Source organism: Osmerus mordax, chromosome 5, assembly GCF_038355195.1.
Source record: "Osmerus mordax isolate fOsmMor3 chromosome 5, fOsmMor3.pri, whole genome shotgun sequence".
NCBI lineage: Eukaryota > Metazoa > Chordata > Actinopteri > Osmeriformes > Osmeridae > Osmerus > Osmerus mordax.
The window spans coordinates 394,920-420,999 of record NC_090054.1 but is presented as its reverse complement, the minus strand read 5'-3'; the positions used below and the strand labels follow the sequence as shown (position 1 = coordinate 420,999).

The window sequence follows — 26,080 nt, the reverse complement described above, 5'->3', positions numbered from 1 at the left end:
AACAATAAAAAGATTTTTTTTAATTACATGAACTGACATGATCATTAACAGTGCATAGATTATAAATGTGCTCAGACTCCTCCCACCCCCCGTCTTCGCAGGTGCTCCAGGTAGAGGATGACTCCTGCGTGAGGAAGGTGGTGTCAGCAGCAGAGGGGGTCCTGGAGAGCCTGGGGGGGGTGGGCTCCAGCAGGGACATGCCCTCCCTGTTCTGCTCCTTCCAGAGCTTCTCTGAGAGGCTGGTGCAGCTGCGTGGCCTGGTCCAGGGGAGGGCTGCTACTTTGCAAGATTCAGGTCTGGCGGAGCAGCTCCACTGCTGCCTGGACACTCTCAGGAAGTGCATCTCCATGCTCCACACTGCCATGGTTACCACCATCACACACCCAGACAGCCTGCAGGTAGAGCAGGGAAGGGCAGTATCTGTATGTCGCTTTGGATTAAAGCATCTGTTATATAAATACAATGTAAATATCTACTGCAGGGCTGAAGGTTCTAGGGGGCCTTCACTGAGTGACTGTGTTGCTAGGCTAGTGTCCTTGTCTGACTGCATTGCTAGGCTAATGTCCTTGTCTGATTGTGTTGCTAGGCTAATGTACATTTCTGACTGTGTTGCCAGGCTAATGTCCATGTCTGACTGTGTTGCCAGGCTCAGGAAGCTAGGAGCTACATCCTGGAGAAGGTGGAAATCACCATCTGTGACATCATCACCACGCTGAAGAGCAAGGGGCCCAGTGCAACACCCAGATCCTGTGGCTTCTACACTGAGAAGAGAGACCGCCTGCTGCACCTCCTGGCCCTCCCAGCCATCTCATCTTCCTCCCCATCCTCACACCAAGGGCTGGACAGCCTGCTGAGGGACCTGGTGTTCCACTGCATGCAAGTGGTGTGCCGCTCCCGCAGAGCCAGCCAGCAGAGGGTGGTGGACCACTGCAGACATGTCCTCCAGCTCTGGGCTGACCAAGCCCAGCTGTTGAGGACTGTCAAGCTTCCTCAAGCTCCTCATGATGAGGAGGATAAGGAGGAAGAGGAGGATGAAGAAGATGAGGAGGATGAAGGGATGCGTTGGCAGCAGGTAGAGAGCATCAGCAGGGCCCTGACCCAGCAGGTCCTGCAGCTAGACGCTGCTCTGGTGACAGCTTTGCTTTATCAGGTCCTGGACACCTTCGTAGAGGCAGCAACTGTCTGTGAGTATCTGATGGATGCAGCCAGCAGTGTGAGGGACAGGGAACCTCCACTGGAGGAGTCTGGGGCTCCAGGAGCTTCCTTCCACCTGCAGACATCACTGGAGGACTTCCTGTGCCAGACTGACAGGACCATCCAGGTGGCTGGCTTCCTGTCGGCGTCTGCTGCAGATACCCAGAGTCTGGAGAATGTGATGAACTCTTCCGCTAGCCTCTACAGACTGAGAGCAGGTTTAGCTTCTCTATCCCTGGAGCTAGATAGCCAATCAAAGAAGAGTGTGGAGGCTGTCCAGAGCCTCATTGGTATGTGCCAGCGCTGGAGGGAGGAGTCGTATCAGCTACAGGATGCATTGTATGATGTCATTGACGTGCGACAGTTCACCAGCCTGGCGGTGGCAGAGATGGACGCTGCTCAGCGTGGGTGTGACTCTGCATACAAGCAGCAGAGAACAGCACTGTTCAGCGAGCATACGCGTCGCCTAGCCGCTCACCTGGGGCAGGTGCTGCGCTGCGTGAGGAGGTATGTGGGCCGGAGTGACAGCCCCATCTACAGGAACGGCCTGCTGGTTCTGCTCAGGCAGGCAGAGGCCTCTCACACCAAGCTATCTGGTTCCATCACAGACACGAGCTCCGGAACCTGTCTCAACATGGAGGCTTTCTCTGCTTTCTCTCAGAACATCTCCATCGCGATCCGTCAGGTGAAGGTGTTGAGGGAGGGGTTGGACGGCCAGCTGCACCCTCACCTCCTCAGTCCTCTCAGGGTGGGGGCCCGGGCGGCCCAGGTGGTCCCTGAGCCCGGCCCAGACAGACTGGCTCCAGAACCAACCTGGAGAGCGGACTCCACTGGCCTGCATCCTCCTGCCCTGGAGGAGGATAACTGCAGAGGCTCACAAGCTGAAGAGGAGGACTTTGAAGAAATAGTCCAAGCACCACCACCACCTAAGCATAACAAGGCTTATTGTATGGCTCCTGTTGTTTTAAATGACCCAAAACAGATCCCCACCAAGACCTCAGATGTGGACTTGTTGTCCCTCCTGTGTGAAGTTGTGACTGTGACAAGAGAGAAGGACGTGAGCATCCTCAACAGAGCGTGTACCCATGTCCTGGAGTTGTCCAACTGCTATGCTCAAGCTGCGAAAGAAGCCCCGGTCTTGGTCACTGCTGCCGATGGTCATACCCTGGGTGCCCTCAGGGTGGAGCTGCTGTCCTTGACCCCTCTGCTGGTGCAGACGGCCCAGGAGACAGCCATGAGCGCCAGGCGCGGCATCAACAGCCTTTACAGACACAGCACAATGTTCACTGACCTGGTCAACAACATGCGGAAAGTCCTTCTGCCAGCAGCTGAACCCTGGTACCACATTATCTCCAGTACTCTTCACACTTCAGCCCCCAGTGTTGCTCCGCAGCTGGGCAAGGTGATGAGTCTGTGTGCCAATGCAGTGCAGCTCCTGACTGCATCAGATATACCTGTGAGAGCAGACTGCCAGGAGAGCTTCACCATGCTACACAGCAAACTGAACAAGGCCCACAACCACAGCAGGTACCTGGCAGAGCAGGTCACCTCCCAGACCTGTCAGCCTGACCTGCTGGAGGGGCTGGGGCTGCTGTGGGCTCTGTCACTTCAGGTGCTCCTAGACTCCCTGGATAAGATCCTGGAGTCCCCAGGGGTTAGGGCGTTAAGGCACATAGAGCCTCTGACACCCCAGAAGAGGCTGGCAGCCATGTCTGAGAAGTCCCTCAGGGTCCAGGAAGCAGCCAGACTGACTTGCCTGAACTGTAAGAGCAGCTATAAGGTCAAGGTGTTGTCAGAGCTCCAGGATGAGTTAAAGGTCCTGACAGAGACTTACCTGCAGGGGGTGGTGGAGAGCAAGGGGTTGACATCAGGAATTTTACAACTGGCGCAGTCAGAGATCCTAAACAGGCAGCTTCTCATCAGGTTAAGGGTGATGGCTTTACACCTGAACAACCACAACAAGGAGTATGTGACTGAAATTCAACATGTTGTTGACTTGGCTTATTCCGCTGCCCAGAGCCACAGAGACGATGAACGAGCACAGGAAGTGGAGCGTCAGTTTGAGGACGCCGCAGAGCTGCTTTTACAGAACATTAAAGCTGCCACCGAGAGGCTCAAAGACTGCTTCAACTACATCCGGGACCCTCGGGCTCGCTCCAGCCTCAGAGCGTTCAGCGACCACCTGTCTTTTCAGATCTCAGATGTGTTGAGCAGAGCCAGGTTGGTAAAGGAGAGCCGCTGCACCTGCGAGACCCTGAGCCTGCAGGTCTTGGTGCAGTGCTGGGCAGCTAAGGCACGCTACATAGCTGAGGAGGTCTGGAAGCTGGATGGGATCCACCCGTGGGTGAAGGACCAGGTCAAGACCAGCCTACAGGGCACAATGCCCAGCATAAATCCACCCAGGGTAGATGTGAGAGAAGAGGAACATGCGTTACATAGAATAGCTGTGACAACCCAAGCGGTACACAGTCCAGAGATCATGGAGACTGTAGAGATGGATGTAAATGCATCTGTTGTTCCCAAACATGAATCTGCAGTAGAGAAACAACAGGTGGGTGTTTTTTCTGCAGCTGTGGCAGTTCTTACCAAGCAGGTAATACATCTAGTATTTGATTGTTTATTGGGTGTTCTTGCTCATGCCAAGGTTCAACCTATATTCCCTCTCATACATATTCATTTAATGACCTGAAGATAACGACCCGAAGATAACCCTTGTGTTATCTTCAGTCATTGTGACCCACCATCGTATTGCGACAACTTTACCGCATACCAAAACAAAATGAAGCATTTTCTTTTAACCGTTGGGCTGTCTCAGACCCCCCACATTGCGAAGGTTAAAAGAAAATTATTTTTATTGTTGGAATGCTGCTTCAGCATTCCAAGTATTGTTATTTGAATCTTTATTCAAGCTTCTTCTTCTTCTATTTCTTCCAAGACACCTTTCAGCGCCTTCAAATCTTCAGCTATTAAAACCGTTCAGTTATCATAAAATTCAGCAGTTTCAGGCCATGGGTGCTATGCCTTTTCAGCCACCATTTAAACTTTAAAATGTTGACAAAATCCTAATTTTTTTTAAAAAAATTCATGTTTTTGATATCTATTCAACTTTTTTCTATATCACTGATTATGTTTCATGAGTTTTTCAAACCGTTTCTGAGATTTACATGGGTTTCTATGTAGAGAGCTAGAGTGAGGCATTGGAATTAGTGATGGGCATTCCGGCTCTTTTTCGTGAGCCGGCTCGTATGGCTCAGCTCACCAAAAAGAGCCGGCTCTTTTGGCTCCCGAACGGCTCTTTAAAAAATACATGTTTTAACTATGAATTTGACTATGATGGGTGTGAAAACAATTTGAATTAAATTATTAAATGAAATCATACTCGACCGTAACCACATATCTTTAAAAATGCATTGATTTGTCATGGCTCTCCTCCGAGTTTTGACTACTCTCTGACTGTGTGTGAGTTGGCTCGGCCCTCCCTCATGCAGGATTGACAGGAACAGAATGTGAGGATGATCGTGTGCGCCTTTAAGCCTACAAGTATTTTTTGGTTGTTCTTTGAATTAGTCAATTATTTTAAATACAATTAAAATTCATTATTTCATAATCATATAGTTTTTATAGGCTGTATTAATCTATTAAAAATTGAGTCGGCTCTTCAGATATGCGAGCCAGCTCCCGACGTTCGCGAACGACCCATCACTGGAATGTTGCGCAAATTCAGAGTGACAGCAGAGTCCGAAACGTTTTTTTTTTTTTTATGGCACTTTTGCCCTCACGGCCACAATATTAACTTTTCAAGCTTCATTTTGGACCAAAACGATGCCGTGCTTGTGCTGGTCGGACTCATATGGGTATGGAAACCCACAGTTATTTACTTTTTGCGTGAGGAGCCCGAGAGTGAGACAAAGTCTGTCTCAAGCCCCATAGAGACAGACTAATGCAAATGTTGGGACAAATTCGTCAGAGAAAGCAAAAACAAGATTTTGAAACGGCAGAGTCTTGGGTCTCGGAAAATATCCTCATTTTATTGATTGGACGTGTAGTTTTGCGTCTAGGTCAACTTGTTTGAGGTGTGGATGCTGGGTAAATGTTCGTTTTTCTCTCTGCCTAGCTCGTTAGCTATCACAGCTGCGCCATCACCCTGGCAACCAAACAAACACGCACCATGAACGTTTTTGAAACTGCCAAAGGAGTTGTATTTCTGACCGCACAGACACATAAAGGATATCTATGGTTTAGGCAGTCTTGGAATGAAATATACAGCAAATGTTTACTCCTCGACAGGTCTGCAAACGCCTTTGTAAACCGTGGCGACAAAGCGTTTGCTGACCTGTCGAGGAGTAAACAAATCAAATCCCAAATCAAACACATCAAATCTAGAGCAGACGCCATGTTGTCAGATCAATCAGCTGCACTTGAACTTGTGACGTCACTACATCTCCAAGGCAACATATCAACAACATCAATTCGTCTTCTGTCTGCTTCAGATACTTCTTTAAAACGGGAAGCGATTGCGGGGCGTTTGCAGACCTGGGGCCTGTTGCACAAAACTAGGATAAGGGATTAAGCCAGGATATCTTGGTGATCCTGGCTCAATTGATCCGTAATCCGGTTGCACTAAAGATGGATAGGGGGCAGGAGGATATGTTATGGTATAAATTACCATGGAGATTTATTCTGTGGAGCTAGCCTGCTCCAGACCAGGCTAAATTCCAGGATCTATTTAATCTCATCCCTAATGTCAGTCAGCAGTCACCACAAATGGAAACCAATAGTTATTTCACTGCTCACTATACATTGTTATCACATATAACTAGACCCACTGTCATTATTTAAACGTTTGTGATCATTAATTTCAATGATTTTGGATAAAAAATGATTTTTAGATGATGTTGCTTTCATTAGATAATTTACAGTTTCCCATAGACTATAAGGCTATATATAAAATGATAGAATATTAGGGCCACAGAGGGGAAAAAAACACAAGTCATAATATTGTAACCAGTTGTTTTAAAGGAGGACAGTTGTTAAAATGACAGATGTGGGGCATTTCGTGAAATTGTACTTCAGTATGGTTTCATAAACAAAGACATGCTGATGTGCCAGAATATTAAGTATCACATTGTCATAAGTATCAAAACTGTAAAAACAATATGTAGCTTTTCTGCAGAAAGAACCAGCCTCATAAATTTATGACTTTATCCTTTTTCTTCAGTGTGGCCCTAGTACTCTGTCATATAAACAAATACACATTCCATATGAATATAAAAACACAATGTGTAACATTATGTTCCTTTATTGAATAAGGACAAAACAAAGCAGGTAAACCATCAGCTCCTTTCGAAACTGAAGTCACAGTGACTCTACAAGATGGAAAGCACAGAATCCAAGCATATTATACAAAATGATACATACACATTCAAAGGTCTGTATATAACACACCCTGCATGTCTGCACACTAAAATAAATGCAGGACAAATCCATACACATCAACTGAACAGACAAATGAATGGATGCAGTAGCCTCCCTGCAGCCTTGTATTACACACAGTATACCGCACAAACATCATAAGAGGCCAAATTCGTAAAAAAACGAACCCAAAAAAACCCAAATTCCTCTGCCACCGCAGGACATATTTAACCAAAATTGAAAGCACACATACTAACTAAAATAATTCAACACATATTGGTCCCTCAGCAGCCGACCACTGTCGTCATCAGGGAAGATTGCCGGATTGTCCCAGTCCATGGCTGGTGGCACTCTGGGGGCCCTCTCCTTCCTCAGGCAGGCCACATTGTGGAGGACAGCACAAGCCACAGTAATATCACATGCCCTAACAGGGCTGACCCTTAATTTGTGAAGGCAGTGAAAGCGTGCCTTCAGGAGGCCAAAGGTCATTTCAACTCTGGCCCTGGTCCTGGCATGGGCATGGTTGTAGGCCTGCTGTGCTTCCTGGGGGTCTGTGAAAGGTGTCAGGAGAAAAGGCTGGCAGCCATACCCCCTGTCTCCCAGCAACACACCAGAGAATTCACCTGTCAACACAAAATCTCATCATTACTACCTCATAAACACAGTGATATTCTTGACACAGCCATGATGGTTATAAATAGGGGTTGTGTGGCTTACCTTGTGATAGGCACTGATAGATTTCAGAGGCCCGAAAGATTCTGGAGTCATGGACTGAGCCAGGCCATTTTGCCACAACATTGCTGATCACACAGTCAGCATTGCAGACCATCTGAAATCATAAGATGAGGAATATTACACCAATCAATGCACATCACTGGCAATGCAGAGTGTTCGTCAATGGACAATATCAAAAAGTTATGTTCACCTGAACATTAATGCTGTGAAAGGATTTCCTATTCACAAAATCGGCCTCATGGGCACCTGAGGGGGCTTTTATCCTTATGTGTGTGCAGTCCACTGCACCAATGACATTGGGGAAACCTGTCACACAAAGTAATGAGTATCCTACTATGTGTTAACAGTTGTCCTGTAATTTGTAGATCCTCTTACCTGCAATCCTATAGAACTCCTCTTTGATGTCACAGAGTCTTCTGTGGCCAGGGAAGGAGATGAAGACATCTGCTAATGCTTTGATAGCCAGACACACACTCCTTATTGTGCGGCAAATTGTGGCCTTGTTCAGCTGTTCTGCATCCCCCACTGAGTACAGGAAGGCTCCACTAGCAAAAAAGCGCAAGGCCACACAAACCATTTGCTCCACACTCAGTGCATGGCTCCGTGCAGTGCGGTGCTTAATCCTGGGACCCAGTAGTCTGCATAGATACCTGATGCCATCTGCAGAAAACCTGTATCTTTCATATAGATGGTCATCAGGGAAGGCCAGTGGGTCCAACCGGTCCCTGAAGACCCTTTCTCGCCTGAAGGCTCTCCTCAGCACAAGTGCTTCTTCATCCACCACATCTCGCACGAATGGGCATGCCATTGTCAGAGCAGAAAGGAACACACAATTTTGGGCCTTCATATAGGCTAGTGGCCACACCTGGTGCTGGGGGGGTGGGCAAAAGAGGGCGATGCCTTATAACGATGACTTGGTTGTACTGATTGCTGGGAAAATAAAAAAAACCTTAGAAAGATGCCACCGTCCTGTGTGCTCACAATAAGAGCTCATATGTCATGGCTCACTTGACTTTACGAGAATATACCTAATTTTTATTTTCAGCTGTGTCATCTTCTTGGAGCTGGGGGAGGAAAGAAAAATAATGATTAATACATTTGTGTTACAGTTAGCATACAGTGTACATTGAAGGCATATCTCACCTCCCTCTCAAGTTTTTTTATTTCAAGGTCCAGTTTCCTAATTGTCCTCTTTTTTATTTCGGACTCCAGTGCAAGATTTTCCATCTTTTTCTTCTTGTACTGAATGTCTATGTCTGCCAGTTCTATTTGGCGCCGGAGGTGGTTGCCATACAACTTTCTGATAGCTTGTGAGCTCTGTGAACACAATACAATTAGCGCAGCTGGAATTTGGCAGGATGTGGTGTCCTTTTATTAATACGCACTATGTTGCCAGGCTGGTTTTCCCACTGTATAGCATCTGGGTCCTGTAAAAGAAATTAGATTTTTTGATTTTGATGAGGACTCCTCACCATTGTAGAGTAAATAGTACTTTCACAGTCTTAACATGATACCTCATGCCTTCTGGAATCCAGAGAGATGGTCTCCTCCTCATCATCGTCTCCATCATGTGCTGTTGCTGCTGCACTGGGGCCTTCACCCTATCACATTTAATCGGATTCATATTGAAGCTAGTAGACAAGACATGCCAGGCCTACAGTATGCCTTTGATGGAGTACTCACTGGATCAGCATCGTCTGGTGCTTGTGCTGGTGGCTCTAACAGGAACACAGTGCTGCCAGACACTGCAAGGCAATAGGTAAACCAAAGTCAGACAGTCCAAATTGATTCAATATGAATGTGGTTGTATCCCATGTAGAGATGGAAGGACATACCTTGAATGAAGCGGGTGGCATCTTGGGAGGAACCTATGCTCGTCTCTTTCCCCCCAGGGATCCCCTCTAAGACGGGCCTGCCTTTATTTAGCTCCAAGGCCATGTCCTCTGCTGGGGTAAGGTCAGCCTTTGGTGACCCACCACCCGTGCCTTGTCTGTGGGTATTCTTTTTCACTGCTAAAACAGTACAGACAATGTGTGAGCAGGCACCTTCTGGGTACAATATATGCTTGTGCTTTGTTAAATATTAGTCAGGGACCATACCATTCTGCAGAATGTTCTTGTATTTGATTTTGACCTGCTGCCATGTCCGTTTTGGCCCGTTCATGTTTAATCTACACACACACACACATATTTAATGGAGTCACACTGCAAAAAATTACTTGGTATTTTTGTCTTGTTTTCAGTAAAAATATCAAAAAATTTATCATAGCTTTATACAGTGTGATGGAGTTACTTTACACAATTTCACTCATATCTGCAGTGCATTTCAATAAAAAATTTAACCGTTTCATAATTACAGTACAACTGCATTTTTGGAGATGTGAATTAAATATTTGAATTGTAATTGTGATGTTTCAGCGGAGCGGTGAGTATGTAATTGTGCACTACTTACGCATTCAGGCGGTCTGCAATACTTTGCCACGCTTTTTCTCTTTGCTTTATCACTGTGGCGGTGTTGCCTTTCTTCTTAATTATATCTTTTACCTCCTCGTATGCCTCCATGAGGATTTGTGCTTCCGACGGGGAAAAGTACGCGGCTCTAGTTGCCATGGTAAATCAGTTAATCTGTGATCTGTGGCGGGGTCTATTTGAGTGAGCCGTGAGCGCGCACCTATCCAGGATTGGTTTCACCTGGCTTAATGAATCCGTGTCTGCTCATCCTGGCTTGGTCTTTGTGCAACCAATTAAGCCTGGACGCACATGTTTTGGCTTCATTGAGCTCAGCTGAGTCATTTATCCCGGATGTCTTAATTCTACTTTTGTGCAACAGGCCCCTGTGCAAAAACCATATTTGGTTGTTTTAGTTTTTTTTTTTGGCAATTTAGGCTACTTTGTTGCCGAGCAGATGCCACGTTGTTAAGGTCAATGGCTACATCTCCAACGCAACCGCTTGTTGCTAGGTCCGTAAAAACGTTTATTTACATCTGCGAACTTTCAGGAGGTATATAAACGGATTTATTAACTTTTGAGAACGTCTTCTGGACCAATAGGAACAGCGTATTGGTCCAATTATTACATAGTATATAAGAAACGTAATTATGTGGGCAATGTAGAACAGCGGACAGATTCGACATTTGATCTTTTGTTAGTTATGGCTATTCTAGTGACGCTACTGTCATCATGGCTGCTAATAGAACGGCAAAACCAGGTCACATACGGTCTAATAACTATCATTCATTACCTAGCTACAAGCCAGGGGCGGTTTTAGGCACGGGCGGACCGGGCAGCCGCCCGGGGCGGCATTTTTTCATGTCACGTGGGGGTCGCACGAGCATAAAATTAATAAATAAAAATATCTGCGCCGCGAAGCGGTTTTCTCTTTTCTATCATTTCACTGTGTGGGGAATTGGCGCCCCCTTCAGGCAGCTGCAGGCACCCCTGCTTGCTGAGAAGGTGCCGTGCACAGAAGCTGTGTGAAAAAAGGGGAGAGGGACAGACAGCTCATCTGACTGGGTCTCCCAAATGGAACGGACAATTCATAATATTATAAATATAGGCCTAATGTTCCTGCACATTTTGTTTTTTTTTTTAATTGTGTGAAATGGCGAATTGAAAAAAAAATGGGTATAGGCTAACTCTTACGTTTGTTAGCCTTTTTGCTATGATGCTTGCTATGCAACAACAATATTTCGGTTTTAACTCAACAAACACGAGATAACATTTCACCATAATAGTGTGCTTTGCAACAAAACTGTTACAAGTTCAGTTATTATTTATTTTCATTATTTAGGTTAGGCCCTGTAATTAGCCAACGGAATTTTCAAATCTGTAGGTAGTTTCAAAGACGAAAATTTGCTATTTGCTACAACTATATTTCGTGACAAAGTATAGTTCAACGTCATAACTAAAAGTGTTCCTCCCTAAAAGTTATATTAATATAGCATGTAATAACAGACATTTAGCGTGTAAGGGCATGTTTATGTAACCCTTCTATTATGTTTGGTGTCAATTTGACCCCAGGCTGTTTTAGCTGTATAATCGGTCTTACCATAACAGTCTTTTGATTTCAATGGGGGGGGGTTCTACAAGTCAATGTAGAACCGCCACTGCTACAAACACATGCTTCGTAACTGAAGAGTATTTACTTTTTATTGGCGATATTGACAACAGAGGTTAAGGAACTTGTCTGTAATCAAAAGATGGTCTCCGTTTTCAATTTGATGCAGTAGATCTAGCTTATGTAGGAAATTTTCCATTGCATCCTCTCTCTAGCTTCACGCCTTCGGTTATTATTCAAGCCTACGGTGTTAATACAGTCTGTAAAAATACCACTTTGACACACTTGCAAGAAATGATCCGCTGGTTAGATGTAGCATGATCTTATTATTTAAGTATAAAAAACTCACCAGGGACAACGACAACATTGGTAACCCTGCACTATGAATTATTATTTTGATGTCATCTTAAATTAAGGACTGGGTGTGCAGGCACACATGATTAGTTTCTCCTCCGTCTTGAACCTGAAACCTAGATTCTAAGTTAGAAAATGTTGCCAGTCTGTTGCCAATGACCAACGGTTGCTAAGTTTTTCCAGCAAGCTCAAGTCCTTTTACCTTCAAATTTGTTCAACCCAGACTTCAGCAACTGGTTTTCTGCTAAATTTTCACATTTTCCTGCAGCTCATCTTTTTGAAATTTTGCCCTTATTGTTTAGCATTTTTCTTCTTCTTTTCTTCTCTTTTCTGCCTTCATCTTGCTCCAGGTCCTTTCAAAAATACCTTTCACAGCATTACCTTCCAACTGTCAGTACTTTTGCATTTTTCTTCTCTTTTCTGTAGTTTTCTGCCTTCATCTTGCTGCAGGTCCTTTCTGACATACATTTCAGGCCTTTTGAAACTCCAGCAAATAATTTTCAGCAAAATTTTCAAATTCTTCAGAATTATTTCTCTTTTTGCATTTTTCTTCTCTTTTCTGTAGTTTTATACCTTCGTCCAGCTCCAGCCCCTTTCAAAAATACCTTTCAGGCGCTTCAGCTTATAACTTTCTACTAAATTTTCACAATTTTTAACTTTTTTAGCATGGTAAGCTATCCCCATTCAGGTTTTCAGCATTCTCACTGCTGTTTCGCAGTAACAGCCGTTTCTAGTTTATTTATTTATTTTCGCCCCCCTAAGGATCAGTCAATATTTGGACTACATAGACAACCTAGGTGTCAAAAGTTTCGTATTGGTAGCGATTGCGTTGGTTGTATTTTTATTTACGACTGTGTGTCTAAAATATAATCTACTTTATTGAACGTGCCTTTGAAAGGGGCATATTAACAGAACTATATACAAGACGTTTCCATCAGATATAAGTGGGGGTGAAACAGAGTCACTGAGGACCTTCATTGTCCCACAAAAGGAGTCTGGCTTTGACACGATCAAAAAAAGAATACTGAGTGTGTTTAACAAAAGCTTCTGAAGGCAAGACTAATATTATTTAAATATATATATCATTTCCTATTGTGGTTATCAGTTAAAGTACTATTAATCTTCATCTTTGCTCCGAAAAATCAAATCTATTTTAAAATAACGGGAATAAACAATATTAATAACATTTCATGTATGTGTGACAACCATTTGCTAAACTTGCTACAACAGGGCAGGCAACTCAAGCCATTTCTTTCAGCTCCAGGTAAATCGGCTATCGGCCAATGTGAACTTTTGTGCTCGTGCCCTGTTAGTATCCGCGAGCACATTTGCAGGCAACTTTTATTGACGTAAGCAAATAAATGGGGTGCTAGTTTACCCATTTCGGATTTGTTTCAAACTTAGCAAAAATCAGGAAAAATTATTCTATGAAAAAGCTAGTACTATGAGCCAGGTTCGAGAATCGAACAAAAATTATTGGGGGAGATAGTTTTGTAAATGTTGACTGGAGTTAAAGATCCTGTAAAGTGGAATTAAAAACGAGTTTCAAGTTCACCACACCACAGAATAATGTGTTATTAACTACCCATCCAAATTCGAATGAAAAAAAAACACAGACAAGTATGTTAAATTAGGCTTTGAAATCGTAAGAAAATCATCAGTCTTCTCTGTTCGAGACTGGGGGGGGCGTGTCGCCTGAAGGAGCTGAAGCTCGGCCCCCTCGCTGGAAGGCGCCGCCTCTCTCAAGCCACCTACGACCCAGATAATGGACGCTACGTCAAGCCGAACAAAACAGTATAGAATTAGAATGTATTTGTTCAATGAGTGAAACATACAGATGCATATAAATGAAATGTTCCCCTGAGCTGTAACAGTGAGACACCAGAGACAGCAGACAGTGAGCTCTCAACTAGGCTACTTCTAACACATTAGCTACCGTTTCACCAAAATACCATCATTCTACACTGAGTAGCCTAATATCAAGTTAGCGGTTTGCACTAATTATAGCAGAGATACCTCTGGAAAAGTTATCTAGTATAATTATAACAAACAGAACTGAGTGATGAACTGCTGGCGGTGGTGGATGGTCCAGGTGCGACTGGAGGATGAACGGCCAGGGGGGCGATGCTCGGTACGGCTCTGCGCTGCAAGAGAAGCCGTGTGTTGGTGAACCCCGTCTGTCTCTGGTCCATGTTAAAACTGTCCACCGTGAAATGGTCAGTGGCGCAGAGGCGGCTGTTGGAGTTTATCCGAAGCTTTCCCTGAGCGTGGCTCTTCACAAAATCTATCCACATATTTTTCCTTTCATTATCAACAGGGAACTTAAATGGCGTTGCAGCGCAGCTGGAGTTCTTGCATCCAGGGAAGATGCAGTTGCGGGTGGTGGGAGACACATCCTGAAGCTAGCTAGCTAGCTGATGTAAACTACAATAATAGTACAGCAGGAGGAGCCATTCAGTGATCTGACGTAGATGGGGCGAAATGACGTAGATAGGGCATTTTTTTACTCCGCCCATTAAAACCTGATCTGAAAACGGAAGAGAAACTGTTCTTCGGTCTAACTCCACATTTCAGTGCGACAAAGTTTTAGCGCTTTGCACATGCTTTCAGGAACTCATTTCACACGTATATAATGTACTTAGAAGCAAAACATGGAATTTACTTTACAGGATCTTTAATAGAATAAAAACGACCGGAAGAGTCGGAAGTCAAACACGAAATGCAATACCACCTACATCCACCGGGGCCGTTGCTTCAAGCCGAGGGGCGAGGGGTGGCGGCTTGGGTAGTCTACTATTTCACTGAAGCATTAGCATCATGACATTAGCCTCTGTTGCCCGGGCAACACATAGTACAGTGGTCTATGATGCATCTGTTTTCAATCGTTAAAATAAACATTCCTCACAAACACATTTTCGTTGTAGGATTTATTATTACATTACTTAGTAAACAATTTGTGGGTGAAATTATCATTACCTGTGGTTTCAAACCAGTGTTGCTCGCTGCAACGCTGTAGCCTACGCGAGACACTACAAAAACATCCACACAGCTGTAGGAAGTCAAACAGCGACAGAACATTTTCGGCACTCCCCTTACGTAAATCAAAAGTCTAACTACTACCCTCAACTTCATTGTCACAGCCTAAACTTTGTCAATCTGTTCATGAAAATAATTAATTTCAGGCTAAACCGTACAACGGAACGTTAAATCCAATTCAACCAATGCAATCGCTACCAAGACGAACACAGCAGTAGTCTACTGTATGTAGTAGTACAATTTACCGGGGCAGCTTCTCCACACAGGGCTATATCGCACTTTGCGTTGTTACTGACAATGATCGCTACCAGTGAGCTTTTTATGAAAGCGATTTTCCACTAAATAAATGTCAAGCTTATTTACGTTTTTGGGGGCATATTTTCAGTTAGCAGATAGTACTGTTTGAATCGCGATTCCATCTTCTACTGCCGATAACGTCGTAGAATAATCTTCAAAGGGGGTTCTTTATTCATGAATGAATGCAATATGAGTAGGCTAAATGCCTGAAAATATCACGAGAAGGGAAAAACTTAAAAGGACGTTTAAGTCAAGAGATTAGGTCAATTTTTACACCGGTCTGCCAAATTTATTCGTTTTGATTCAACGATGAGGCTGCCTCTTGCAGGGGAAATGAGAAGATATCTATTTCATTCTACACTTCACTCGTATTTGCAGTTGTAAATGAGCAGCAAAAAAAAAAGACGCTTTTAAATCTATGTAATCTTTATAAATAATAAGTATGCATTTTTATATAAAATATACAGAAATATCAGTTGTAAAAATGTCATTCAAAAACGGACCCCTGTGCAACCGACGCAAGCAAGCACACCCTACAATTTCCCCAGAAATTGTACCCTCTCTAGTTATTATTGTTGGAATGCTGCTTCAGCCCCGCGAAAGCGAGACAAAGTCCAACTCTCGCCCCATAGAGACCAATGCAAATCTGCAAAATCGTCAGAGAAAGCAAAAAGAACAATATTTTGAAACTGCTGGTAGAGTCGTATTTCTGACCGCACAGACATATAAAGGACATCTCTGGTTTCGGCAGAGTCTTGGGCTTCGGAAAATATCCTTATTTTTTGGATTGGACGTGTAGTTTTGCGTCTAGGTTAACTTGTTTGAGGTGTGGATTCTAGCTACATTTCTGTCATTCTCTGCCCTCATCGCGTTAAGCCCAATTCATACTTAGGTCGCCGACAGAAATGACGTCTCGGTCGACACTTTTAACCGTCGCTTAGAAGTGTCGCCTACCAGGAGAAATTTCTACTGGCGCGGATGTCGTCACATAGTGAAAAATTAAAATGGTCAGTTTCTCCGATTGATCACCTAGGCTACAAAGTGTTAACAATGTAACCATAGCTATGAATGTAACGGTAAAATGATTCTGTTTACGTCACGCGAACCTTGAGCACAGGCGACTGTTTGCCGAAGTATAAATGCAGCTGCCTGAGCGACACTTTTTTTTTTTCGTCGGCGACCATTTCAAAAGTGTCCGCGACCTAAGTATAAACTAGAGAGGGTACAATTTCTGGGCAAATTGTTGGGTGTGCTTGCTTGCGTCGGTTGCACAGGGGTCCGTTTTTGAATGACATTTTTACAACTGATATTTCTGTATATGTTATATAAAAATGCATACTTATTATTTATAAAGATGACATAGATTTAAAAGCATATTTTTTTTGCTGCTCATTTACAACTGAAAATACGAGTGAAGTGTAGAATGAAATAGATGTCTTCTCATTTCCCCTGCAAGAGGCAGCCTCATCGTTGAATCAAAACGAATAAATTTGGCAGACCGGTGTAAAAATTGACCTAATCTCTATGACTTAAACGTCCTTTTAAGTTTTTCCCTTCTCGTGATATTTTCAAGCATTTAGCCTACTCATATTGCATTCATTCATGAATAAAGAACCCCCTTTGAAGATTATTCTACGACGTTACCGGCAGTAGAAGATTGAATCGCGATTCAAACAGTACCATCTGCTAACTGAAAATATGCCCCCCAAAACATAAATAAGCTTGACATTTATTTAGTGGAAAATCGCTCATTCATAAAAATCTCACTGGTAGCGACCATTGTCAGTAACAACGCAAAATGCGATATATCCCTGTGTGGAGAAGCTGCCCCGGTAAATTGTACTACTACGGTACAGTACTAGACTACTGCTGTGTTCGTCTTGGTAGCGATTGCATTGGTTGAATTGGATTTAACGTTCCATGTACGGTTTAGTCTGAAATTAATTATTTTCATGAACAGATTGACAACGTTTAGGCTGTGGCAATGAAGTTCAGGTTAGTAGTTAGATAGACTTTTGATTTAAGTAAGGAGAGTGCCGAACATGTTCTGTCGCTGTTTGACTTCCTAAACAGCTGTGTAGTGTAGATGTTTTTGTAGTGTGTCTCGCGTAAGCTACAGCGTTGCAGTGAGCTACACTGGTTTGAAACGACAGGTAATGGTAATTTCACCAACAAATCGTTTACTAATGTCAGAATAAATCCTACAACGAAAATGTATATGTGAGGAATGTTTATTTTAACGATTGAAAACAGATAACGCTACATCATAGACCACTGTAGTATGTGTTGCCCGGGCAACACAGGCTAATGTCATGATGCTAATACTTCAGTGAAATAGTAGACTACTGTTTCCGAAAGTAGATGTACTTCCTTAATAATATCAGCTTATATTGTACATTACACATCACAATTGTGTGTCATATCACAAAGTAAAATGAGTAAATAGTTATCACCCTGGCCTCTTTTCTTGTGGCGTTTCTGCAGCTGCCTTGCAGTAAAGCTATAGTTAGCCTAGCTATCCCCCAAGTTAACAGATGCGAAACGAATGTTCTGCCAAAGGTAGTCACGCGTGTTTTCGTGACGTAGTGACGTTAGTAACGTCAGTGACTGTGGCTAGCAAATTAGCCACCGTTAGCTTCACTTTTCGCCACAAAAACTTAACTTCAGCCTAAACCATGCAACGGAACGTAAATTCCAATAGGAGCAACTCAATCGCTACCAAGACGAAACTTTTGACACCTACTTTGTCTATGTAGGCCAAATATTGACTGAGTTTTAGGGGGGCAAAAAGAATAATAATAATAATATATATGTGAGAGAACAAAGGTTGTGCCCTTGCCGAAGGCAAAGCACACCCAATAATATATATGTGAGAGAACAAAGGTTGTGCCCTTGCCGAAGGCAAAGCACACCCACTTAAGCTTTAGCAATCATAGCTGCACCATCACCGTGGCAACGACAGACACGCACCACTCAGTCTCTCACACAGGTGATTTGTATTAGCTGATTATTGGAGTCACAAGACAGAGTTTGATAGTATTTCAACCTAATACAATTTACAAGAGGTGACTCTGCAGGTGCTGCTAATATATCTTTTACTACTATTGCTAATGGAACTGTTTTATTCTACTACGCCACTGAGTGCGTTTACTTGACCATGAGAAATCCGATTACTAGCAATTGTCGGTTTATGCCATACAATTATTCCGTTTACATGTGTAATTAGTTATGCGATTACTCAATAAGCGCGTCTACATGATTCTTTTTATCAATCGTTGTATGCTCCACGGACAAAACTTGCACCATCATCCTTCTGCAACAAAGTGTCGCCGTGTCTTCCTGTATCGGCCCTACTGCTGTATGTTTCATTCAATAAACTAGTGATGGGAAGTTCGGATCATTTTACTGATTCGGTTCTTTGAATCTCGTTCAGTAAAATGAACAAATCTTTTTTCGAGTCATTCGTTCATTTCAACGGGGGGGGGGGGGGAGGGGGTGCTATCCGTCCACTGCAAACACGTATCATATTCTCATGTAGGTTAGTGCATGACATGTGCACCAGCAGATACTATTTTAAAAGAAATTCCTGCATTAAAATAATGTATCATGACAGTTTGTATGATTTGGTCATTTATTATCACACTAGCATTTAATTATCACGGCAAACAATTACACTGCACTAAACTGTAAGTGTAAATGTAAAGTGAAATAACAAAACCAGTCAGTATGATGACTGGAGCGAATATCATTCACGTCTTACTAAAACAGCGGCCACGCGAAAGGGAATGAGGACACTGAGGAAAGTTTCCTACAAAAAAATACAATGCGGGTCACGTGAAAAAAGGATCCAAAGACTCGTAGAAAGACCAAGTCGGGAAATGAACGAATCGTTCGTTTCCTCCAGTACAGAGCCTATGCAGGTCACGTGAAAAATGATCCAAAGACTCGTAGAAAGACCGAGTCGGGAAATGAACGAATCGTTCGTTTCCTCTAGCTACCACTACAGAGCCTATGCAGGTCACGTGAAAAATGATCCAAAGACTCGTAGAAAGACCGAGTCGGGAAATGAACGAATCGTTCGTTTCCTCTAGCTACCACTACAGAGCCTATGCAGGTCACGTGAAAAATTATCCAAAGACTCGTAGAAAGACCGAGTCGGGAAATGATCAAATCGTTTGTTTCCTCTAGCTACCACTACAGAGCCTATGCAGGTCACGTGAAAAATGATCCAAATACTCGTACCCGAAGACCGAGTCGGGAAATGAACGAATGATTTGGACGAGCCTATGCAACAGTCCCGATGCGCGGCCACGAGAAAATGAACGAATCACTCTTTGAGAGGACTCGTTACTCCCGAGTCCTTGTAAGGATTCGTTCAAAATGAACGAATCGTTCACGAACGACACATCACTACAATCAACACATTGAATCCTACTAAGAAAGCCGAGTAAACGCACTCAATGATAGGCTACATCTGCTACTGCTATTACTATCCTAACTATAAATATAGCTGCAAGCAGCAATGGGGGTGGCCAAGCAGGTCAGATGACCCAGAAGAAACTTTCGATATCCTCAGAAGAGTGTTCCGAGTACATGCAGCAAGTTTGGCATGAATCCATCAAAGATTTGCTGAGATACGACACAACTTTCTGTTTGGCGGCTCTGCTGCCGATTTCGATTGGCTGTACCGGACAAACGGTTTCGAAAATCTAAAATCATTTTGATAGTTTGTGTGAGGATTGCATTGACTATAGCTTGTAGCTTGACTACAGGTAACTAGCGACTGCGGTGTACCTGGCTTCCTTTGCAGTGGCTTACAGTCTCGCTAAACAGAGAATCAGAGACATGACAAGCTCGTCGGCTTTGGCTGGATTCAAACCTCTGACGTTGCCGTTGCCAGGACACCAACTTATCCTAGTGAGCGATTCTCAGTGCTGCAAATCACAGTTCAGTTACTGGGTAAAAATATAAGCAGTTTTTCCTGTGGCAAGCGGTTGTCCGAGTTGGCCCAAGTCCTATTTTGACATGTCAAGGTAATTGTGGTCTGAAGATAATCTGTCCAAAATTTGGTGAATATTTGATACATTTTTTAGGAGGAGTGAACAAAAACGTTTTATTAATTCATTCAAAATGGCGGCATCAATTCGGCTGGTATCACAAGTTAACATGTGTCAGACATGGGATCACCCCCCTAGAGGTTAGAGGACACATATCTACAAAGCACAATAAATCTGACTCTTCTTGAGTATAGATCCCCTGAGAATGATAATTATTACCATTATACTGTTAGACAGCTACTGTGGCATACCTGGCTTCACTAAACAGATTAACCAGTATCATGACATGCGAGTTCTGAGTTCAGTTACTGTATAAAAAAAGTAAACAGTTTCTCCTGTGGGAAGTGTTGTCAGATTTGACCCAAGTATAAAAAGCTGTAATTCAGTCCTATTTTGACATGTCAAGGTGATTGTGGTCTGAAAATGATTTGATTACATGTCCATGAAAATAGGAGCAACGGCGAACAAGGAGTTTGTTTTAATGAAAATTCCAAATGGCCGACGCCCAAAATGGCAGACACGGGACAGTGTGATATATTTCGAGTTAGTATGCCACTTAGAATCAGAAGAGACCATACTTGTGATTTATGACAATCTGTTCAGAAGTTATGATGCAAGAAATCCAATGCACTGGCTAGATGTAGCATCACTATATCGACAAAGCACAATAAATCTGACTGAGTATAAATCCCCTGAGAATGAAACATTATCGTGACCATTATGATTATACTGCTCGACAGCTACTGTCGCATACCTGGCATCACTAAACAGATAAACCAGTATCATGACATGCTTGAGACTTTGGCTGGATTCGAACCTACGACCTTGCACTTCAAAGGAGCCCGTCTTATCCCAGTGAGCCATTTTCAGCGCTTGGAATTGCTGTGTACAGTTACTGTATACAAAAAGTAAGCCGTTTCTCCTGTGGCACGCATGGTCAGATTTGGCCCAAATTGTTGCCCCAACAGCTCTAATTCAGTCCTATTTTGACATGTCAAGGTCTGAAGATAATCTGTGCCAAATCTGGTGAATATTGGATACATTGTGTAGGAGTAGGGAAAAAACGTTTTATTCATTCATTCAAAATGGCGGCCTCATCAATTCGTCTGGTATCACGCGTTAACATGCGTCAGACACGGGATCTCCTAAGATATCACAAGACATAGGAATCACTTAAATACGACAAACAAATCAACAGTTATTGGTCAAAACACAGTTTTGCCTATTGTAGCACCCCCTAGAGCTCAAATGACCCTACCTTTTTCGGACCTCTTAATAACAGGGTCATGAATCCATTCACCAAGTTTGGAGTCAATGCATCAAAGATTCACTAATATATGACCTCACTTCCCTTTTTCCGGATCAGTTGCTGAATTTGATTGGCTGTAACTAACAAACAGTTGCAAAAATCAAAGCTCCAGAGGATAACTTTTGTGAGGCTTGGTCTGAAGATCATCTGTGAACATTTTGAAGAAGATTCGACAAGAATTGTAGGAGGAGTAGTGAAAAAACGTTTCTCCTTAACATTCAAAATGGCGGAGAATCTATATGACTGGGTATGACGTCATAGTATGTGTTGAACTTGTCTTGATCCAGGGAATCCAATGATACCTCATTTTGGAAAATGCGGCATATGGTTCAAAGGTAACGTGTGTAAACACACCTTCAACTTTGACCCATTGGTGGCGCTAGAGTGCCAAAGTATGGGACATGAAACTTTGTGAATTGGACCAGGGGACTGTCCCCAATGAGTGTGCCAAATTTCACAACTTTCGACCAAGCGCTTCTAGGGCCTGCCATAGACACCCAGTCTTAAGAATAATAATAATAATACTAACAATAACAATAGGTGCCTCGCAGCTTCGCTGCTTGGCCCCTAAATATAGCTGCAAGCAGCAATGGCGGATTCCTCCAAAACACTGCGAACCATTGAAAAATGTATATTCTTCACAAATTGTCACTGTATAGAAACATCCATGCTGTAGACTTACCAATGGGATACCAAATCTGAAATGCAATACCATCAAGATCCACAATGGCTTTTATTTCAAGCCAAGGAGTGAAGGGAGGGGGCTTGGTGAGCCTACCCATTCCAGAAAGCCTTGTATCTTTGTGTATCAGGGCGTGGCCTGTAGCGTCACTTATGGGTGATATTGGGCCATTTGTGGTGTGGTAGTTACTCTTGGCCTATACTATCAATGTTTCAGGATTTTGAGAACTTTTTACCATTGCATACAAAATCGGAAATGCAATACCACCAAGATCCACATGGGCCTTTGCTAAAGACCAAGCAATGAGTGGGGGCTTGGTCAGCCCACAATTTCCTGAAATGTTGTGTATGCGTCTCGCCAAGCTTGCGTGTGTGTCAAGGGAAAGGCTGAGTGTGTGAGAATGTGGAGCGCGCGCGCTGAGGGTCAGGGGAGACATTTCATTGGAAATTTCCTTAACAATTAGCCAAGCATGCATTTTTCAAATATTCACCAAAATTCAACTTTTCATGTTACAGTCAACTTTTTCTGAGATTTGTGTACTAAACATTCTCAAGAGTCTTTATGAACATGTGATTGAATCAAAGTTTTTTGACTGGCGGATGTGTAAAGCATTATTTTAGCGTTAGAAATAAATTAGATTTCCTTTATTTCAATCATTTTTTAAGATATTAATTTGCCTTCTCACATGGGAACATGATGTAGTGTCTTTCACGTGACACACCAAGTTTGGTGGTGATATTTCAAAGATTTGCTGAGATTTGATCCAACTTCCTGTTTGGTTGCTTTGTTGAAGCAACCAATCATCTTCAGACCAAGCCTCACAAAATACATCACATGTGTTTTGATTATCTAAACCTTTTGACTGGAACAGCCAATCAAAGTCGTCAACCAAGCCACCATAAAAGAAGTGAGGTCATATCTCAGCACCTCTTTACTACATTGACACCAAATTTGGTATAAGGACTAGGGACCCTGTTCTAAAGAGGTCCAAAATAGGTCATGCCATTTCACCTCTAGGTGGCGCTGCAATAAGCTAAAATTTAGCTTCAGATCAAGCCTCACAAACCTTTTCACATTCCAGTAAAGCTGATCAAAGTCGGCGATGAAGATCATATCTCAGGAAATATTCGCTGAATTGACAACAAACTTGGTACAGGCGCTCGGGACCCTGTTTCAAAGAGGTCCACAAAAGGTTGTGTCATCTAACCTCTAAGGGGCGATCCCGTGTCTGACACATATTAAATTGTGATACCAGCTGAATTGATGTGGCCGCCATTTTAAATGAATGAATAAAATGTTTTTGGTGAATACCGAATATTCACCTAATTTGGCGTTTGACATGTCAAAATAGAACTGAATTACAGCTGTTTAAACTTGGGACAAATCTGACAACCGCTTGCCACAGGAAAAATTCCTTATATTTTTACGCAGTCACTGAAATCTGATTTCCAGCACTGAGAATAGCTCACTAAGATAAATTGGTGTCCTGGCAACGTCAACGTCAGAGGTTCAAATCCAGCCAAAGCTGACAAGCTTGTTATGTCTCTGATTCTCTGTTTAGCGAGACTATAAGCCACTGCAAAGGAAGCCAGTTACACCGCAGTGACTAGATGTCAAAAGTTTCTTCTGGTTTATCTGACCTGCTTGGCCACCACATTGCTGCTTGCAGCTATATTTATTTATTATGTTCTCACCCTAACTCGTCCCTCAATATTTGCACTACATAGACAACGTTGGTGTCAAAATGTTCGTCTTACATTTAGTCATTTAGCAGACGCTCTTATCCAGAGCGACTTACAGTAAGTACAGGGACATTCCCCCGAGGCAAGTAGGGTGAAGTGCCTTGCCCATGGACACAACGTCATTCTGATTACTAGCCCGATTCCCTAACCGCTCGGCCACCTGACTCCCATCTTGGTCCCGATTGCGCTACCCGTGTCTCTGCGAACGTTCCGTTTAACGGTTTAGTGATCATTTAAGTTTTTGTGGCAAAAAGTGAAGCTAACGGTAGCTAACAAGCTAGCCACAGTCAGAAACATCAGGACGTCACACGACGCCACAACGTCACACGACGTGTGCGTTCATAACAAGGCCTGTACTATCAATACAAGCTGTGAGTCAGCAGAGTCCGACTTAATGAACGACAAGTCTGACATAATTTTGCTACTTGCATAGATAGTTGAAATAAATCAGCCCAAGGTGGTGTTATCACAGAAAACATAGCTGGTTACATCCGCGGTGTCTGTTTTTTGTTAGCTAGCTATCTTCCGGGAGGTACTGTACCTGATTCGAGGCATCTTACAGCAACGAGGCTACGAACCATTGCGATACATCCACTGTAAACATTAGCGCATAGTGCCGCCTCTCTCCTCCTCATTAGCATTTAAAGCTACAGACACAGAAATGGCACGTCCTGAGGAAAGCTCATTGTGGGACTGCTCGTAGTAGCTGTAATTATGCACCAAGGCTGATTTTCGGGAAAGAGACTTCAGATACAGTATAAGGGGACCACTAAGGCCTATATAAAAGCACCCAAAACAGCATGTCATGGGACCTTTAAGCTTGAAGCAAGTTACAATTGGGGTGAAGCAATGAGGGAAATGAAAAGAGAACCCTGTTTCATTTTACACTTCACTCGTAGTATATGAAGTGTAAAAAATGAGCAGCAAACAATGTATGCTTTTAATCTATGCAATCGTTATAAATAATAAGTATGCATACTTAAAACATGCAGAAATATCAGTTGTAAAATGTAAGTAAAAAAACGGACCCATCTGCAACCAACACAAGCACACCTCACAATTTTCCCAGAAATTGTACCCTCTCAAGTTTTCAGGATTTTTACCCCTTATTTACCTCATAATTGTCATACGTGTGTTATATCCCCAGAGTGTGGACCGGGCTGGTCTTCATGCTAGTCCCGGGGCCCCCTCCTTCACCAACACCTCGCTGTTCCTCAAGCAGGACACGGACAGGTGGGACGCTAATGGCAACCGTATTGTCCAGGTGACCAGGGACATGGCTGACAAGATCTACCACATGGCCCAGTACCTCAGAAGGAAAGGACCCATCCTGGTAGGATACCATAGCAAGACACTTTATACCAATAAGATACCTTGGCAACAAATGGCAAACCAGTTAGATAGTGTAGTGTATTTTTTATCAAGAAGACATACTTTATTGCAGTAAATTATCATAGCAAAACGGGGAGATACCTTAGAAACACTTCATTCCTTAGCAACAGATAGCATAGGAACATATTATCTGCCAGTACGATACCATAGCAGCACACTTCATAACTGTCTGATATGTCATTAACACATTGTGTTTAGTCCGTATGCGTTACACGCTACTTTGCCCTTAGCTGACAACGTACTCCGGTAAGAGAGTAGCCACAACCTTCAGGTGTAGTAGAAACAGGTTTATTGATGTTTAACCTCCAGCAGGTTAACCGAGTGCATTTGGTCTTGCAGTAGAATAAACATACATTCCAAGAAGTATTTGTACATGTTTGTGTGGTTTCTGTAGAATAAACGAAATACAGAATATGACATAAACATACATAATTACATATCAATTATGAATATATAATTCAATATTATGAATTGCTATGCAAACCAACTGAAATAATAATATATTAATACCTGCACTCAGTGTATCAGTAGCACCGTAATCACAATGCTGTTACGCTAACTCTAAACTACCAGCGATATCAAAACAATTGGATTTCCAGATCAGCGTCGGAGACAGGCTAGAATAAATCGATGCAACGTATGCGATAAATGACTAGTTATAACAGCTACTGCTAGTAAACATCAACATGAGGAGAGTAATGCTAGCAATAACATGAAACCATATACTTACATTGGCAGTAACGCACACGGCAACACAACATTAACTTTATGCTAGTATGATATATTGAAAGCACGTCCACTCGTATTAGCAGCT

General features: G+C 43.1%; 1 protein-coding gene and 1 long non-coding RNA gene across 4 annotated transcripts; both read right to left on the bottom strand.

Moving 5' to 3' along the window:
• LOC136942914 (uncharacterized) lies at positions 1–26,080 on the bottom strand. The gene is made up of 2 exons (XR_010876646.1): positions 25,997–26,080; positions 1–392 (listed from the first exon to the last, which is right to left on the bottom strand). It is a non-coding gene; the product is annotated as an uncharacterized lncRNA (long non-coding RNA).
• LOC136942911 (putative nuclease HARBI1) lies at positions 6,455–10,167 on the bottom strand. 3 transcript variants are annotated; one of them, XM_067235966.1, is made up of 13 exons: positions 9,793–10,167; positions 9,441–9,511; positions 9,177–9,353; positions 9,025–9,086; positions 8,856–8,942; positions 8,727–8,768; positions 8,485–8,658; positions 8,387–8,405; positions 7,992–8,040; positions 7,717–7,886; positions 7,532–7,647; positions 7,324–7,435; positions 6,455–7,229 (listed from the first exon to the last, which is right to left on the bottom strand). In XM_067235966.1, exons 1-13 carry the CDS (start codon positions 9,948–9,950, stop codon positions 6,859–6,861), a joined length of 1,608 nt encoding a protein of 535 aa, XP_067092067.1. In that variant the 5' UTR covers positions 9,951–10,167; the 3' UTR covers positions 6,455–6,858. The 3 variants fall into 3 exon arrangements, with proteins under 3 accessions (XP_067092067.1, XP_067092065.1, XP_067092066.1); XM_067235964.1 differs by having other exon boundaries at positions 7,717–8,040; XM_067235965.1 differs by having other exon boundaries at positions 7,532–7,623; positions 7,717–8,040.